Raw genomic sequence first — 20,060 nt, forward strand, 5'->3', positions numbered from 1 at the left:
ACTGTCGATTTGACGATCGAAGGAAGGGAAAGAGGGATGAGGCTGAGTGTGCTTGGACATGTTGGTGGGCCTCTGACAACAAGGCGCTCAGGGGCAGAAGTGCCTGGGGCAGGGTGGCAGGAAGGAGTAGGCTAGAGCAGTGGGATGGATGGGGCCATAGGGATGAGGGGTACTGGTAGGTAAGCGGGGGCTTTTAGTATTGGCGTTAGAAGCAGAGCTTACTCATCGCCACATCACAAAAGGTTTGAGGTGACAATTGTGCATATAGTGCCATCTGTGCACATGGCCCTTTAGACTCCCTGAAGTTTGGAGAGTGATGTCAGCAGCAAATGGGTCCCTTCTCTGAGGAGTTTACAATCTTAAATTAGATGGGGTTGGGGGGGGAGGTGAGAAATAAGAGGGAGGTGAGAGAGAAACAAAAGTTAAATGGGAGAAGTGCGAACAAAAGCAGTTAGAGCATCCTTGTGCATTTACTGAGGAGGGGAGAGAAAAAGAAGTGAAGCGGAGTGGGTTGGGGAGGGTATGGCCTTACATGTGGGGAGGGGCTTGTGATGTACATGGGGTTGTAGGGGCCACAGAGACTGAGTTGAGGCACCTCTAGAACAGGGGTGGAGGATCTCAGGCTGGGTGGGGTGGGGGTCAAATCTGGCTCTCTATAGTCCCAATCTAATCCTCTGAAACTCCCCAGGTAGCCACACTCCTTTCCCCCTGACGTTTGGTGGGTTTTGTGCAGTTTTCCCCTATTCTAAAAGGCCAAATGCCTCTCCTAAGCCCTAGTTACTGGCGCTAAGAGTTTTAAACTACAATATACTGGCATTTCTTCGTATTTTTGGCCTGTTCTATCCCCTAAATTCAATTCTACTCTTAGGCTGAAAAAGGTATCCTACCCCTGATCTAGAGATTAGAGTGTTGAGGAGCTGTTGAAGAGGTGGTTTAAGATTGTAAGTTAAAATAGGGGGAAGAGGTTGAGAGAGGGCTGTGGTTGATGGCATAGAGGGTTGTTAGACTTAGAGTGGGGAAGCTTTGTGAGGGAAAGGGGTCTTAATGATGGATTAATTGGGGATGAGGAAGAAGATGATGATTGGCATCACAGATGGATGATCAAACTGTGGTTTACTGGACTGTAACCATGGTTGCTGACCATATTGGCTACTGAAGGAGATAAAATAGTGGGAGATCTTAGGAGAAGACTGCTCATAGTTGGAATCACAGAAAGTGTAAAGGATGGGAGCAGCAGAGGCCTGCCTCTATGAATTCTTAGGCAATGTGTTTTGGAAAGGTAGACCTACTGCTTTACTTGTGGGTCTGCTTCCAGCCATTGTGAAGGTAAATTTAGAGTGCTGTGAAGCACAAATTCTATAATAGGCTGGAAGATGTTTGCAGTGATATCATGGCTCAGAGCAGTAAGGAAGCACAAATGACAGATTTGCAGTCTTGAAAGCTTTCATAATCCTACTTGCAGGCATGCATTTGTGTTAAACTAAGGGGAACTGAACTTTAAGGGATGCTCTGGCTCTTATGGGGTTTCTTGAGCCTTCCAGTATAATAAATTGATTCATTTGGGAGTTTTATCCTCTCAGGTAATCACTACTGCCAGTCTTGGGATTCTGGGATAGATGAATTGATAGTTTGACAAGTGTGTCATTAAGTACTGGTAAATGGAAAATATAGATTAAAACTAATGCTATGTATTTAATCATGCTTTTAAATAGGTGAATGTGATATCTTGGCTTGAGAGATTTAGATAGCTGATAAAATTGAAGCTGCTTTAATTTTAATAGGTCATTGAAATAGAGCAGTAGTTCACAAGTTAGCATCTTGAGTACTCAAATTGTTAGAGGTAAGTGGCACAGAACCACTAGCTCCTACTGAGAGGATAACACGAGTAGGGATAAGGGCGAACATGATGTATAAAATTGTGCATGATGGGGAGAAAATGGAAAGAGATTTTTCCCCCCTTTCTCATACTAGAATCCCGAGGTCATCCAGTGAAACTGATCAGCGGGAGATTCAGGACAACCAAAAGGAAGTACATAGTGGAATTCACCGCCACAAGGTGTGGTGGTCGTTACCATGAGCTTAGATGGCTTCAGAATGGGATTAGACAGACTCTGGCCTCTGCCATCAGCCATGGGGCTAAGGCCCAGTAGGAGGCTGCACCCCCTGCCTCTCAGGTTGAACATCATGGCATGATAAAAGGCCGTGTTCGGACGACACAGTAGTCAACCATGTGTTAATAGTCCACTCCACGAATGACTGTTAGCATGTTGAGCTACCCCCAATGAGTATTGTTCCTCCTCCCCACACATATGGTGGGGCTCATCCCCACTTCCCATATCTCTGCAGTGTCCTGAAGAGCAGCCTCCCCATCCATGCGGTCAGAGAAGCAGCAGCTGCAGGGAGCTTGCTTCCTTGGAAAGATCACTGAGTTCCAACTTCCTAAATTTGCATCTTTTCGTTTGTACCATGTCTATTAGATGTGACCCTGCAGGCAGGGACTGTCTTAATCTGTACAGCCCTTAAGCATTTCATGGTGCTTTATAAGTGTTAATAATACTAATGAGAGAAATTCATGAAGGACAAGGCTATCAATGACTGTTAGTCATGATGGCTATTTGCTACCTGCACCCCAGGATGCCTCAGAATACCAGTTACTTGAGAACAATAGCAGGAGAGGGATATTGCCCTCATGGCCTGCCTTTGGGTTTCCTGAAGGCATCTTGCTGCCTACCGTGGGAAACAGGATGCTGGTCTGGATAAGGCTTTGGTCTCATCCAGTACGGCTCTCCTTATGTGCTTGTAATATGGTATCAGATATGCCTGAACCAAATAAAATATTTCTTTCACTGCCAATTTGAGTGAAGAAGTTAGTGGAAAGATCAAGCTTGTGTGGGACTGAGCTATAAATGAATTTATAACTAGATATTTTTCAATGCTGTGTATTGGAAAGAAAGGTATGTGTTTGAAATGTATTTGTAAGTGTGTTGTTATTTACATCTTTCTCCAGGAAAATTATCTGCATTGCCATGTATATACTATCATACTGCTTGCAACTTATGCTTTCCACAGCTGAAGCTGGTATTTTATATCAAAATGTTTCACATTTTAAAATCTGTTTAATATGTTTTAAGAATTTTTAAAGCTATAAGGCATTACATTTCTAAACTAGATCTGCTACTTGTGGTCATTTGTTTCGCTTTCCACATCCAGTTTCCTGGGAGTAAGTGAGATTGATTTCAGTGGGACTTACTTTTGAGTAGGCATATATGAGATTGCAGCATTAGTGGTTTTCTTTGGGTCTAGCAAAGGAAGTAGGCAGTACATATAATTCTAAAGGTGGAAGAGATCAAGAAAGCAACTAGAAAACACTTAAGCAGATGTGTCAGTAGTGATCAACATCACTGTTTTGTTCTTTTACTATGTACAGCACCATGTACATTGATGGTGCTATATAAATAATAATAATATTGCATTTTAGGATTGTTGGAGGACATCAGCTACAGTCTTGAAATGAATTTACATTCCTATGATTGTGCTGAGATGACTATAAACAGGAACCAATTGCAATAGCTTTCAAGTAACTTAATGGTTTCTAATCCTGTGTCATACACTATTTTTCTGATATGCAGCCCGATCTATGCATTCTTCTAGTAAGTAAGCTTTATGGAGTTCAATGCAATTGTGCCTTGGATCGCAGCTGTATTCATTTGGGCTTTGCAGGCTTTTTTGAAGACTCAGCTGTTTGTGGGAAGGGAAGAATTGCATTTCCTATTGTTGCAGGATCTCCCCACTACACCCACCCACACCCACACACCCCAACCACCAAAGATCAAGCACTACATCCAGTATAAAGAGACGAAGTTGATCTGCAAAGGCTACAGTTGAGTTTTAAGGAAGTCTTCCTGTTTACAGAGAACAGGCAACACTATCTGCTGTTGATTGATTTGCCTGAGTGTTGAAATCTCATATTCAGATGGGAGTTAACTGACCTGGAATGCCAGCAGATTTTGAGCAGTAAATGCCTGATGCCTGGAATTCTTCCTTCCAGTGAAATGGGAAGAAATAGAACCAACTGGTATTGTAATGTGTTGTTGAACTCTTTAAATGGTGCACTTTAATGTAATCTGACTGACTTCATTCCTCATGAGCACTGTGATCTAGTGAAGAAAAGGAATAGTTTTTAAATGTAGTTGCACAGCACAGATGTGGAGAAATGTTTGATGTGGACCCCCACATCTACTTTCATGAATATATAAATAACAATTTGTGATGGGAATTTTCATGTACACCATGTCCGCTTACCTAGACTACAGAAGACGAATTTGTTCAACAGCATGAGTGATTGCCACCACAGCTGCTTTGCATCACTTAATAAAAATAGGAAGTGTGACTGGCAGATTGACAATTCCCTTTTGCTAGCTGAGTTTTTCCATCAAGCTGAAATGACCAAGAGTTGTTCTTAACCCCAAATATGTCATACTATGGCAAATTTCATGATTTTATCCACAAGTACAAGTTGGCATTTAAACATTTAATGTCCTACAGAAACACATTTTTGTGGGGTCTAGGATCCCCTTTTGATGTTTTCTTCCTAGGAGCTGGGGAACAGAAAGATGAAGGCATTGTTTTTGCCATAAATAAACTTTAATCTGGTTTTGATCCAGTTCAGCTGTTGTGGCTTCAAGGAAACCTGGGAAATGTAGTTCTGTGAGGACAAGAATGATTCCTAAGATTTGTTCTGAAAAGCCATGAAAGACTGGGGGCTGACCTGGATCATGGACCCACACCCTATTGAGCATCAAGATGGTAGGATGTTGTTAGGAGTTCCTCTGCTTATGTGTGCTAGCAGTGGATTTGTGTGGCAACTCATAACTCTGAACACTCTCGTCATTTTGTCTGTGTTACTGTTTCCTACCTTTTGTGTTTGCTTAGAGTGCTGAGGACATTGAAGCTATGCTCTGTTGTCTCATTCTTGTTTTCCTTAAAGGGCCTTTGAGCTTGAAGGATGTTGGAGACCTATGCAGCCCCATTTCCGCTTTCTTTTGATCTGCTTAGCTCGAAAGCTGCAGTAAATTTTCATGATGTTAGCTTAGTTTTCTGCCTCTGTTTTGCTGTAGTTACAACTAAGTCCTACTTGGGTGGTGGTGGTACGGGGGTTCTTGGCTGTAATTAATGTTCAAGCTGTTTTATAATTGATAGGCCTGTTTCACAGGCTGAGTGGAACTGACAATCTTGTTAAATTGTGTTTTTAGCAAATGCCCTGAGGCTGCAATGTGAACCACTTGTACTGCCCTAGGAACAAAATATCCTTGAAATTTTCAAGTAAGCGTGTGTAGGATGGGGGTATAAGTCCTATAACACTATTTTATATGGTTTGGTATTCTTTGCAATAATTCAGGGTTTTACCTTCGGATTTTGAAAATGTGAATGGATATGCCAGTGGATTTCTATATTTTTAAATAAGGTATCTTCATGATCCAATCTTAGATAAAGTTAGGGATCCAAGTAAATTATGCTGTTATAATTGAAGTGGGCTGTTGTAGGATTTAATTTCAGTCTAAACATGCATAGGATTGAGCCCTTAAATTGTTTGTTACATCCGGGGTCCAATTTAAAGATTAACAGCCGCTGTGTGTAGATTGCCAAGACATCTCACTTGTATTGGTGTAGCTTACCTTGTTCACACAACACGATAACCACTGGTTGTTATCACCCTTGTTTCAGAGTGGCTTGTCATGTTGTCTGAACCTGGCATGATACCTAAGGGTGGCTTGTTAACCACGCACAAGTCACCCCGAGAACCCATTTTAGATTGTTGAAATTCCACACCCCACCGCCGTGTGGGTTTTTTTTAAAAAAGGAGGGGAAATCACAGTTTGGGGAATTTTGGCATGAAAACAGACACAAATTTTGGCATGAATTTTCCATGATCCTGAATTAGGAGTGTGCATGCTTACCCAGAGGTAAATCAATCACCATACACACATAGCTGTGCTTGTCTCCAGCTTCAAGGAACAACCAACGAGGCTTTTTTAAGGGTCAAAGAAAGAAAATAAAGACCCCCCCACCTCATCCTAAAAAATAAGGCAAACCCACCCCCCCACCTCTGCTCCTGCACTCTGAAGTGTTGACATGGATCAAGCTTTGCATGGAGGTTCTATCATACCTCTGAAGCTCTTTGTTGATAAGTGCACTTTGACTGCTTGCAGCGTGGCTTTTTTTTTTTTTTCCAAAAAAAAAGTCATTATCTTAATTCTCCCTGTAGCCACCCTATATATTTTCTAAGATAATGTAAGAAGAATTGTTTTCCTTGGCGTTATCATGCTAGTAGTTTTCTCCTGTTATGTGTATCAATTAAATCAGACTTTTTGTAGTACAACATGTAATCTGACAATACCTTTTTCAGCACCTTGGCTGGAGGTGACATATTTTAGCTTAATAATGCAGTTGGTAATTAGGAGTTGAAATATAAATTACAGTAGGGTAAAGCAGAAGTCCAACACATGTTATTTGAGGAACTAAGTGTAGAACGTCTGAGGTGTTTTGTAACTGGTTGAGATGGAAGACTTGGACACGGCGAAATAGTGGAGGAATGAGCTCTGAGCTTGAACAACATGGGTGTGCAGCAGTCTTTTACGCTAGCCTAAAATACCTTTGCAGAATACAGTAAGGTATATTAGTTCAGTGGAGACTGAGAGATGCTAACATGGAGGTGGCAAAGTGGAATGCTTATTCTGGCAAAGCCTTTTTATTGAAGAGGAAACTCTGAAACTGGGTTCACATGATCACAGAGGGAAAATAAGCCACCATGACTTATTTCCCTTCCATGTGTGTGCCGGTCACAAGCCACCTAATTAGCATAATTACCTTGCCGAGTGCAGGCTGTCATGAACATGGTCTCATAGCCATGGGTTTCAGGGTGGTTGTACATTACCTCAGCCACTCACCTTTCCCAGGCTCGGATGCACAACAACCTGTTCTTGGCAATGGTGATTATGCTAAGTAGGCAGCTCACGACTGACATGTGCAGGGAGGGAAAAGAAACAGCCTTGGCTTATTTTCCCTCCGTCATTATGCGAACCCACCCTGAGAGTCCCTGTTCCTGGTCATATGGAGTGTTTAGAAATATAAAAGGTGTTGGGGAACTAGCTAGTAACTAGAAAACGATAAACTCTTATAGCCCCTCAGATACTATCCAGTTCATTGTGTTATATTACCATTCATAATAACCTACATCTGATGAATGGAATTGGCCTGAAAATGCCAGAGGTAAGTTGGGTATGAGAGCTGAGGTATGCTAGATTGATAAGCCTATTCAAGAAGGTTCTCAGTTTCAGTCCACTTAGTGAACTTGATGGCATGAGCCTACAAAAGCTCGTTTCCAGAAAAACCTGGTAGTTGCAAAAGTTCTTGTATTTTTGCTGCAGCAGGCTGAAATAATTGCTTAATTTACAGGTAGACTACCAGTGTTGAATTTTGGTATGTGAACAAGCTCCTTTACTTGATTTGCTAATTGTGCCTTATTAAGTATTAAATGTACAACTTAATGATGCTCTATGATAAAAATAAAAATGAATCTGAGAAGAAAATGAGTAGATAGCACTTTTCCATCTTGATTATTTTCTGCTTTGTATGTCTGTCACAAAATTAGTTTTGCCATTTCCCCTTTTCTGTTCAGTTTCCTTAAATGTGGGTTGGCTTTGCCTCTCTTTTTTTAATTTAAAAGACTAGATACCAGCATGTTTTGTGTCTGTTCCACAGCGTTTTCATCTTAAACACAGGGATACCAACGTTATCTCACTAAGTTTAGTTTTGTTAAATTACCTTCCTGTAACTTCATCCAGAATGCTTAAAGCCTTGCCTTGGACATTTTGGGATGGGGAGGTAGGACTTTTTAAAAATAAAACAAATAATTATGATAAAAACATTTACATAGTCATTTAATACTTACGTACATTATAATTACTGCATTACATATATTTATACTTCATGTAAACTGTGTGGTGCCTTTTGAAGTCATTTGTTCTTTAGCAGTAGTCTTCTAAAGAGCCAAAGAGGGAGAATGTTTGCAGTGTGTGATAATTTGCTGCTACGCTGCTGATTTCCCTAAGCTGTGAACATTATTTTTGGCAGCAGTGGTAGTCTGCAAGTGCACATGAAAGGAGCTAAATAAAAGGCAAATATTTTTGTTTCCTTACTGGAGGATCAAGTTAGCTGTGGTGGGCTGATTTGGACGTAACGCTAAACCATAGTTTAGTATTACAAGAACAAGCTGCAGTGAGCCTCTGGCTCATGTGCTTCTCCCTCTGGCACAACTGTGAGGAGGATGGAAGCTTTCACTTCCGTTTTAGATTGACCATAGCTTCCCATATTATCTGAACCAGATAAATCTTCTGAAACATAGCTATGGTTAGTGGAAACAAGCCAGCTTTAACCATAGTTGAGATTAACCAGAGTTTTTGGGTTTGGTGACACACTAAACTGGTTAATCTAAATAGAAGCAGAAGCTTCTGATCTCATAGCCACACTGGAGAAGGAGTAAGGATAGGGGAGCACATAAGCTCAAAGTCCACTGAGGCTTGTTCTTATCACACTAAACCATGGTTTAGCATTATGTATGAAATCAGCCATTGAGCCTGTTCAGATGACAGTCTAAGCCACAATGATAAGCATTCTGAGTTAAACATTATGGCTAACATCCTAATTATGGTGGCTACATAACCACAGTTGAAACACACTCACTAACCATTTCCTGCAAAAGGATTAGCGGCCTAGCTATGGCTTAGCATGTTGTTTGAACTGGCCCATGGACATTAGTTTGTGGGGAATAATATGCATTTACTGTTCTTTGGTTGGGTTAAAAGAAATAGTTGGATTTGGGACTTTACCTTGTGGAAGTGGTAATTTGACTAATTAAACATAATGCCTCCCCCCCCCTTTTCTGGGGTAATAAAAGTGAGTGGTTTCCTACTTTTTTAGTCTATTAACTCTTTCCAGGGGGGCACTCTGATTTCTGAAGGCCATGGGAATATGACCTTGGAATTTTTAAGAGAAATGTGTAATAGCTTCTAGGACTCCTCATTACTTAGTCAGATATATGGCTAAGATATCCGCCTGTGTCATTTCCTACTACATTTGACCTAGGAAATGTGTTTTCTCTGCTTTGGGTTTCCTGAATAATGCCAGCTTCAGTCAGCCATGTTTGTTTTGAGCTGTGAAATTTACAGTGTTGTTCTGCAAAAATAAACAATGTGGTGCTCTTTGTTAGAAACCTAGAACTTGTTTTCGTGTTTTTGAAGTCTAATACGTATATATCAAGAAGGCATGGTTTATGTCCTCATGTTGACGTATAATCTATAGTCACTTTGGAATGCTTTATGCATATGTGTATTCTCTATACTTGTTGCTGTTGAATAGGACTCCACATGTTGGCCAGTGCTCCCATTGGGTCTGGTAACTTTGAACAATAGACCTCCATGCTACACCAGAAACTGATTTGGAGATTCCTCTGGATTTCAAGATCACCTTGTCATGCAACGTTGTGTGTGTGCTGAGGTTCTTTTCAAGAGGTCCAAAATTCCAGAGATTGTATGGAACTTGTGAAGTTATTTGGGTCCTGGCCATAATGTTCATATTTTTAATAAGAAAAATAAAATATTACTATTAATTACACCTTAGTGGTGTGAGAGTAGATTATATGATGTAGGTTCTCCTGTTTGAGAAACAAATGATAAGGAGATCACACACACTAAAATTTTGCAAAGCCTATCGTTAGAGTCTGGTTAGAATCCATTTATATTTAATGGTAGCAAGTCTTGTTCGCTATACTGAGTGTTGTTCTTGTGGAAAAACCAACAATCCCCAGAGAAAAAATGGTGTACTGTTCACAGCTGATAGCATTGGGCAGATCGCTTTAATTACTATATTTGCACCTTCCAGGCAAAATTTTCTGGGTAGTTATTCCAATGTATAATAGATCCTTTGGTCATGGAGAGTTGTGGGAGTTGCGGAGTACTTGTTTGCATGTTAAGGTCTCTCTACAGCATTCAAATTGTAGTATCTGAACAAAAATGCAATGTTTTAGATGTGGATCAACTTCATGTCTATAGTACACACAGTTTGCCAGTTTTCTAGAGCTGCAGTTGGTACGAATAATTGATCAGCTATTTCCTACAGGCCCATTGCCTGAGTCCCAAGTGCTATCTGAAATTGCAGGAAAATCTCACAAGCTTTGCAATATGTGACATAGATTGAGCTCTCACTAGATTGAGCAAGTTCACAGTGAGCCGGAATATCATATAGCTCCTTCCCTTCTTAAATTTGTCACTATTTCAGAAAGACACACTGTTTCAGAAATATATTTTCATTATACTCTCTAACCAGTATTGTATAGCCAAAGATCAATATGCAGTTAACAAAGTCATTGGCCCAGTTCACACTTATTTAAGCCATGATGGGCTGTGGTGTGTGTTGGGTGGGTTTTGAATATTCACACCCCAATTGTGGCTTGTATCATCCAAACCCAGGGACCATGGGTTATGTGAGGGTTACTTCATGGTCTGTTGTTGAGTTGTGCGTGGCATTACCCACAGTCCCCAGGTTCAGACGATACAACAAACCTCTAAACAAACCAGAGTTCCTGGGTTCAGAGATCATGAAACAACTCAGGAATGTATGTTCTTGGGTTATTAATTGAAATTGGAAGTTGCTTATCTATGACAAATCCTGGGTTAAATAACGTAGGGATTGCTGCTGTGACATCTGAACCAGCTCAAGACTACACGGCTAGTCCTTGACTGAGAGGGTTCACTAAACACTAAAGTGTATAACGCCGGTAGGATGCTGCGCTGATTGTTTATAGGAAGCCAGAGACGGGGAGCCTACAATGTCTTGCCACCATCCTTCTGAAAGCATGGCTACTTTTTATGGCCATTGCTTTAAAAAAATCATTAAAAACTGCTTGTGGAACTTACTTGAGTAGTTTCAGTAATGTTTTTTATTGCAATTGAAATAATGTTTTTGGATTAGGAGAAGTTAGCATTCAGCAGGTAGGCCACTTAAGAAATACTACTTGTTTTAAGTTTCAAGTTTAATATGTTTGTGTAGTCTGAGTTGAACTTTCTGTAGCTTTAGAATGTGTGAGTCCTTGCATGTTCCAACTCTCATGGTGGATACTGAGTTTCTGGATATTCCGTTAGCCATGTTGACATCTTGATCATTAATTTGTTCCTTGCATTTCAGACGACGCTGTGACTAGTTAAGATAGAAACTTATATTTAGTTATGTTTAATCTTTTACTTTTTGTAGGTTGTGCGTTTGTGTCAGAACCCCAAGTTGGCACTAAAAAACAGCCCACCGTATATTCTAGACCTGCTTCCTGACACTTACCAGCATCTACGGACCATCCTGTCACGCTATGAGGGGAAGATGGAGACTCTGGGAGAGAATGAATACTTCAGAGTGTTCATGGAAAACCTGATGAAAAAGACAAAACAGACTATCAGCCTCTTCAAAGAAGGAAAAGAGAGAATGTATGAGGAGAATTCCCAGCCTAGGTAACACAGTTCTGTATTAGTATTTGCTTGTATGGGAAGTGGGGAAGTTCCTTGTTCCAGTGGTTCTTGTATACTCCTGGTTTCTTCCTGTACATATGTTTCTTTGGCAAACTTACCATAATTGCAATATTTTGTAAACCGCCCAGAGAGCTTCAGCTGTGGGGCAGTATATAAATGTAATAAATAAATAAATTCATGACTGTAAGGCTGTTATAAAGAGAATCAAAAAGGTTTTGTGGAGGCTGAGGGGAGTCCTTGTAGTTTTAACACTATGTTCACAGGTACTTTGAATATTCACTGTTATAAGGTGGTACCTGAATCAACTGGCTGCAGGATAATTTCACAAGTTCTCATGGTAGAGGTGGTTCCCTTTTTCAAAAGTGAATAGTTCAGTCATAATTTTGATGTACTTCAATGTTTACCTGAGATTATCTACAACGTTTTCCGTAGGTTCCTGATTTTTTTTTAAATAACATTAACATATTTTACAATTGCTATTTCTTGTATGTGGGGAGTGAGTGTGGCTGTGCTCTTTGGGTCTTGCATGATTTGGAACAGAATTCATAGTTCTGTGTATAGCATTCAAGCTGTGCATATATGTAAGAGCCATTACGCATCTATTGCCAAACTCCACTAGGGAAAATCATCCACCTATATTCTCCTTTGATGAACTTCAAGAGACAGTGTTGTAGGTAGTGTCAGAATGGTGGGAGCATCTGGAGTTATGCATGCTAAGCTGTTCTGGTCAGATTAGCTTTTATTTTGTTTGTCAAACCAATATACAGGCATTTTCCCTTGTGCATTTGCTGAGTGCTTTTGCATGTTATCTATTGTGCTAAATGATGATGGCAGGAGTGTAAATTTTTTGTGTGTGTGCGTGCTATGAGCATGTACTATACAATGCAAATTGGATTTTGTTCAAAATTTAGTGTTGGCAAATAAGGTTTTACCATATTAAGGAAGTTTAGATAATGAGGTGGTACACATTGAATGATGTATATGTTCAAAAACCTTCACAAGGAAAGGAAGCTCTGTGTATCCTGTGTGCAGCACCTGGAGGCTTTTCATTTATTTCATTCCAAAATGTATAAGTTGTTTTCAGGACAAGCCCTACAAAGTCTTACATAAAATAAGTAAGTGTCACATGGCCCTTTGGTCATTTTACCTTGCTTATGGGGAAGAGGTGTCATCTCAAGTCTGTCTTTAAGAGTTGTCAAGGGTTAGGTTTTATCTGTGGGACAAAGGCACAATTTTTACATTTTTTAACGGCTGTGCATCTTATGAAATACCTAATTAAATACCCAATTCCAAATAGGAAACGGGGGTAATTTTCTAGGGAATAATACTGTGTCAAACTTTGCAGATTTTTCTTAAAAAAGGTCTCTTTTAAAGATTTGATTTTTCATGCGATGGTAGGGAAACTCTTTAAAATAAAGTTGGCAATTTGGTTATTACCAGAGTACAAGCTATACTTCCCACACTTCTATTTTTAACCCTCAGAATTCAGTGTTCAGAAAGCATCCCCTTTTGTGTTTAAAAGCATAAATAAGTGTGGTTTCTCTACAATGTTCTATGAGCTCAAGATATTAGTTTCATTTCTAGGCTCATAGCAGGTTGTTACTTGATGTGATAAAACTGGTGTCAAGAAATTCAGTGGAAATGACAGTTGGCTTTTGTTGAGGTTTTGATATCTTCCTCACCCCACTCTTCTGTCTTGCTTAGAGGCTTTTGCTCCATCCAAGATGTTCTGTTCTATAAATGTATTTAAAGTCCACAATATTTGGAAGCTATAACAGATCTGCAAATTAGTATTATGAGACCTTTACCATCTGCACTCAAGGTGTTTCCCTGCAGCCTCAGCAATTCCAATTTTTTACCAAGTCAAGGATTGAGATGCCTATGTAGTGAATGAAGAGGGAATCTAGTAGGCACAGTGTTAGTGGCCAGAACTGATCAGGGTGTGGATTATACAGGCAGTTTCAGTCAGTAAACTCCAGAAGACCTTTTGATGGCTAACCTCTGCAGAAACCATCATATACATGAGCTTCCTTGAGTATTGCTTGAGTACAAATGTAAACTATATATTTTAATAAATTCATCAACCCTCCAAAGAAATTGAGTGGCAAGAACTCAGCTCTTAACACTAAAATCCCCTATCAACCTGCCCGGTCACTGAAGATGTCCGAGGGCATGCTCCTGGTGGTTCCACATAGACCTATTGTGCGATTGGAGTCCACCAGGAGAAGAGCCTTCAGTGTGGTGGCCCCTGTCTTATGGAATTCCTTGCATCTGGAGGTCAGGCAGGCACCAACTTCATATTCTTTCCGGCGCTTCCTGAAAACGTTGTTCCAGGAAGCCTTCCCTTAATGACTAGCTGTGGTTTATTTTGCATTTTGTTTCTTTTAAAATGTATTTAATATGTTTTTATTCTATTTTTATTCTATTTTATTTTGTCAACCACTCTGAAATTTTGAGTGGGGAGCGGTATATACATATTGTAAATAAATAAACTGTGACCAAGGTGAAATTAAGGATGATATGCTAAGCTTAACTGCTGTAAGGGCATGGTATCCTGGAACTCTTAAATCAAATTCCTCACCCTATTCCCTTTATGGGAATTATATGACCTGGCCTGAGTAAAGAGAGGTTGCTGAAGTGCTTGGCATTTAAATTCTAATGGCAGCCAGGGTGTTGAGCTTGGAACATTTATTGTCTCCCTGCAACAAGATTTGTGGGACTGCTGTCTCAGCAAGATTTCATTCGTCATTAGCTCTAGGGCATAAAGGAACAAATCCATACAGGAAAAGGCTGCAGATACTAAATAACTTTCTGTATATGAAATGTGCACAGGCTCTAAATGTGCACAGCCTCGCCTAGGAAGGAACCGATATTACAAAGAGGTTTGTTCCTTGTTTTTAAAAGAACTTTATCAGAATGGCTGCAGTTTTTGAACTGCATTAGAACCTCCAAACAATAAGAACCAATTTATGTACTGATAATTTTGTTTCTTAAAATGGGGAGCTGGGTAAGGCAAACACTAGAAAGCATTGTTGTGGCAGCCTATCAAAGCCTGGTGGGAAAGAGTCCCCAGTCGCTTCCCTCAAATGAAACTTGCACTTCAGAATGTCGAAAACATGTGGAGGCTACTTCTGCATTTCAATTAGAGTATCTTAAGAGAAAATTCAAAAGCTGCCCATAAAAAGGGAGTCTTGACTGCCAGGTTGCTACATACGAACGTGAACTGCTTGCTGCCTACCCATTGCTATGAAAAAATGTTCTCAGTTTTGATCTCTATGCTCAGGTTAGGAGGGGGATGAGCAGATGTACCTAGATTCTTGTTACAAAACTTTGGAGACCTGGCCTTCATTTTAAACTTAAAATATGAAGTCTTGCTCTCCTATATAAAGCATTGAGGAGCTGTGCTGTGTTTAGAAATTGCACAATTGTTTTTTGCTAGCAAACATAGAAGATCCTAATGTGTTCTCTAGACAAATTCCAGCATGCTCTGTTTGTGACATGGCTGTGAAAGAATATCATGTAATTTTTCTAGCTACATCTGATTAGAGAACTTGTAGTCAATTATATGACTAATATGATTAATCATTCATTGGAGCTGATGTGGTATATTGGCTAAGAGGCTGAGCCACATATTGGCAATTTCTGATTCGAATATTGCCTCTACCATAAACTACTAGGTTCCCTTAGGAAAACCTCCCTCTCTATGTGTGTCTGTCTGTTGTATGGGGGATAATACTGACCTACTGTACAGGGTTGTAAGGATTACATACATACAAAACTATAATTAGATATGCAGATAGTGAAACTGTTTGTAGCTTTTGATCAGCCATGCTGTGGGCATTGAGGTGTAAGAACATCTATGATTTTCTACAGAAAGACTACTTTAATTTCAGAAGGCTTGAAAAATAGCATTGTATTTCATGAACATTAGCTCCCACAGTGAACTGTATCATTATGATGCATTAAAGCTTTGGCTATTTGTGTGGTATAGAAATGCAATAAAATAAAGTCCCACTATGATATCATGACAGTAAATAAATGTAAAGTAATAATTGTAGCCTATGAACTGTTATGCTAGGCGCCAAAATAAACTAGTCATAGTGTCAAAGCTAGAAATATTAGAAACAAATGATTTTTTTTACAGTGAAAAAACTGACAGATCTGTGGAGACTTTAATTTTTGATAATAGATTTACTGTTTCCAAATTCTACGTCCGCTTCCTCTTTCATGCTGGTGCCTTGGTGAATCACTCCAGAAAATCAATGTAACGCTAGCTGACTCTGCAGGCTGGCATATGATGGGCATATAATTGGAGGGCTCTAAAATCTATCTGGGTAATTCTAAAAAGTGAGAGACAATGGATGTTTCTTTTTGCGTATCAGTTGCTCTGTATCTCTCTAGAAGGTGACTTATGCTGCTGTCAGTAAGGGCGAAATGGAATTTAATTCACTTCCTGTGTTGAAAGTTTAGTCGAAAGTAGTTCCGTTGTGTATCTATTTTTAAAACTGATTACTCTGTGAAGAAGACTGGAAGCTGTATGAAGCTTATAAATGTTGACATAGGATGTTTAAGCCTGACTATTCAGCACTTACTTGCATGGGTCACAGCTACACTGATATCAGGAGGACATTAGTTGCTTACATGGAATGTCTTGCTATTGCAGGAATGCTGTGCAGCCATTTATCTGCCTTGGTTGAGTCTGACATATTAGATCAGAAGTGGAAAACATATGGCCCAAGGTAGCCTTTGGGGTTCTTTCGGGAGGCCAGAGAAATCCTTTTAGGGGATGCCCCCAAGCCCTGGCCATTCATTTTGAAAACAAGTTCTAATGACTTCATATAGAGCAAAGTTGCAAATCTACAACTGCAGTAACAGCTCAGGATCTAATTGCAGGAACAGCTAAGGTCTAATTAATTGCTTCCCATTCACTTTCTCACTATTTAGGTCTGTAGCCTAACCTATTCCACTTAGGGTGGGTAACTGAGGTATCACCTCCCCTCCCCTCGCAAAAGAATACAATTTATGAGATTGTGTATGGGAGGAGATGGTGTCTCTCAAGTAATTCTGTTCCGCCTAAGTAATTTTGTTTTCTTATTTATTTCTAACCCACCCTATATTGATAGATCTTGATATGGGTTCTAAGAATAAAATGTCCCCCTCCTCCTCCCTCCCAATCCCCTTTCCTTTTGTGTCATGTCTTTTAGATTGAAATTTCAGCTGAAATTTCTGAGCAGCTCTTTCAGGGGCAGACCCACAGAGAGTACATTGCATATTCTCTCTCTCTCTCTCCCTCTCTCTCTCTCTCTCTCTCTCTCTCTCTCTCTCTCTCTCTCTCGTGTGTGTGTGTGTGTGTGTGTGTGTGTGTGTGTGTGTGTGTGTTCTCTCTCTCTCTCTCTCTCTCTCTCTCTCTCTCTCTCTCTCTCTCTCGTGTGTGTGTGTGTGTGTGTGTGTGAGAGAGAGAGAGAGAGAGAGAGAGAACATGTGTATATGCTTCCAGCACAAAGCTCAGCGCTAAAAGACCCACCCACCAGAAGTTTGGAGAGTGAGAGGGTGGACTTTTTCTCTGTGAACTTGGGTACTAGCCTCTGAAATCAAGCTTGTTTTGTTCCTTGATGCGTATTTGCCATTAATCAGAGGATCTTGTAATGAACATTGGGATAGAGAAGCTCACTGAAATGGACTCTTCAAATGTTCCTTTGTCAAGAGACCTAATATCCATATAATTTAATTTTTCTGCATAAGCTAGTTTCCTTTCAAAGACAGACCTAAAGTTTTGGACCATGTTTACTATAATATTTCAGGCAGGCTATTGTAGTAAACATGGTCCAAAAGTTTAGGTCTGTCTTTGAAAGGAAACTAGCCTATGCAGAAAAATTAAATTATATGGATATTAGGTCTCTTGACAAAGGAACATTTGAAGAGTCCATTTCAGTGAGCTTCTCTATCCAAATGTTCATTACAACATTTGGATAGAGAATGTAGAGAAATTATTGATACAGTGGGCAAGCACATGATACTGGGAGGTAACATCACATGGTAGCACTGCTTATAACACCCAAAACGGGTACAGCATTTTCTGGATGTAGGAGTTCTTACCTTGAGGTCCATGCTGCTCTTCATAGTATACCTCAAAAAGGATACTGGAAAACTGGAAAAGGTGCAGGAAAGCCTAACCCAAATGATCAGGGCGTTTGAACACCTCCCCAGTTTGGAAAAGTTAACAATCTTTGGGGTTAGAAAAAGCTGAGTAAGAGGGACACATGGATAGGGGTGTATAAAATTATGCATGGTGTGGAGAAAGTGGATAGGGAGAGAGAACTTTCGCAGTAATAGAACCCAGGGACATCCAATGAAGTTGAATGGTGAGAGATCCAGGAAAGATAAAAGGAAGTGTTCTTCACATAGTGCATAGTCAAACTATGGAACTTGCTACTACAAGATGTAGTAATGGCCACCAAGTTGGACAGCTAGTCATGATGGCTATATATTTCTTCCGTTATTAGAGGCAGTATGGCTGACCACTGTAGTCAGTGCTAGCACGGCTCTTCCTAATTTCTTCTGTATACCTGGATGTTACATACTCACTTTTAGTGACTGGAGAAAAGTTTAAGTGGTATGTTAGGGTTAGGGTTAGGGTTGAGGAGGCAAAGCTGCCTGGTCAGAAACTGGAGTCGCTGAAGAGCTTAGCAGGGCCAGACAGACTGAGTGGGCCACAAAGACGGCTTGCCTGATGGCTTTTAGTGGCTGGAGGGAAGCCTCAGTGGTACATTAGGGTTTGGGTTAATCCTCAGATTAGGGCTGAGGAGGCGTGGCTCCGCAGGTAGGAACCAGGGCTGCAGAAGCATCTAGCAGGGCCAGATAGACTGAGTGGGCCACCAGGACAGCTTGCATATTGACTCTTTGTGGTTGGACGGAAGTCTCAGTGGTGTGTTAGAGTTCTGGTTTATCTTCCAGCTATAGTTAGGGTTGAGGAGTTACGTTGAGCAGGAACCAGGGCCACGCAAGATTCTACCTGAGCCAGACATACTAAGATGGCCACCAGGACGGCTTGCATTATATGTAGAAATGATTGTGTATCACTTGATTAGACTCAATCAAAGCTGGCAAAAAAAATTGCCAAATTTGGAGAAAAACGCAGCAGAGGCACTGAATTTTAATTGGATTGCACTATATCGGGTGATCTTTGACATATTAATTTGCCTTCCTTGGGTTCTCAAATTGCTACAGTTATGATTGTGCTGCTTTGCCCTATCATAGTTTTCCTAGTGGTGCTTTGTTACATCGGTAAAATACTTTTTCAGGGCTGGGAAAGGGGACAGTCATGTAAATAATAATTGTTGACTGTTACAAGTACAAATAAATTAATTGTAAATAAACAAGTAGCTCTCATCACTATCCTGCCAGATCTACACTGAGCTGGTGCTGCTGGTTTGAAAGAACCCAGGAATTTGAGAAATTATTCCAGCTCTGGTTTTTCCCCGTCTTGCAGATGATCACTTCCCTGGCAATGTTCTGATATGTGTGTTCAGCACTAGGTCAGCAATGAGAAAATAACCCCTTTATTTACATGTAAACTTGAGATTACAATACTTTGTACTAAGCGAGCCATGACATAATTTTACCACGTCTGGTGTCTTTAATTCAGTGTTCCTTAATTATATGAAATTGCATTCTACATACATATACTCTCTCCCCCCTCTCTCTTTATTGGCTCTTTAGTTCGTTGCCAGTGTTAATCTGTCTAGCTTGTACAAAAACACTCCCTAAACACCAACTCATCTCAAGTTTGGTACAGCTTGGCCCATACGGGTCAGGCGTGTGGGTTTCTCCTACCTTTCATTGATCCAAGCAGACTCATGATGTTTATTTTGAGAGATCCTGAGCCTCACCAGTACAGTGTTAAAAAAGGGTACTCTGCCCCGATGGGAGAAGTTAGATTTTAACTTGTAAAAGCCTGTCTCCCTTCATCAGTTTGTGACTTGAGCCACCCTGCTGCTGAGTCACAACATCTGGGTTACTTGAGAGAAGTATGTTTAAAGTTAATAACAGAGCAGATCAGTAGTGAGAATACACATTACCTTTCTGTGGAAGTAACATTCTAGTTTCCCATCATCCATCTTGATCTTGGACATTTTGAATAAACAGTGCTTCAAGAGACAAACTTGCTTACACAAGCTGTCCTCAGGTACATTTTCAGTCTTCCTCTCAAAATGTAAATAAGGAAGCTGGGTTGTTATATTTAAAGAGGATATTTGTATTTCCAAAAAAAAACTTGTGCCTTTAAATCCATTCATAACATTAGTATTTATAGAAGTTTAGGGATTTCTGGTATTTCTTCTTTCTGTTTGTACATAGTAAGTTAATGATCTATTTACTTCAGGCTTTTAAAATATGTAATCAATCTATTATACAACTGTTATTTATTGAATTACATTAACATCTTAATATTGGCTAGACTTCTCTAATTATAAGATATTATGAGTACAT

The 20,060-nt window shown here is 40.1% G+C and overlaps 1 protein-coding gene across 1 annotated transcript in view; it reads left to right on the forward strand.

The window, feature by feature from the left end:
* Positions 1-20,060, forward strand: part of CBL (Cbl proto-oncogene) — a 41,774-nt gene that overhangs the window by 1,396 nt on the left and 20,318 nt on the right. The window contains exon 2 of the mRNA XM_063139590.1: positions 11,308-11,555. Coding sequence (XP_062995660.1) covers positions 11,308-11,555 — 248 coding nt within the window. The remainder of the gene's footprint in view (positions 1-11,307; positions 11,556-20,060) is intronic.

This window comes from Elgaria multicarinata, chromosome 12, assembly GCF_023053635.1.
Source record: "Elgaria multicarinata webbii isolate HBS135686 ecotype San Diego chromosome 12, rElgMul1.1.pri, whole genome shotgun sequence".
Taxonomy (NCBI): Eukaryota; Metazoa; Chordata; class Lepidosauria; order Squamata; family Anguidae; genus Elgaria; species Elgaria multicarinata.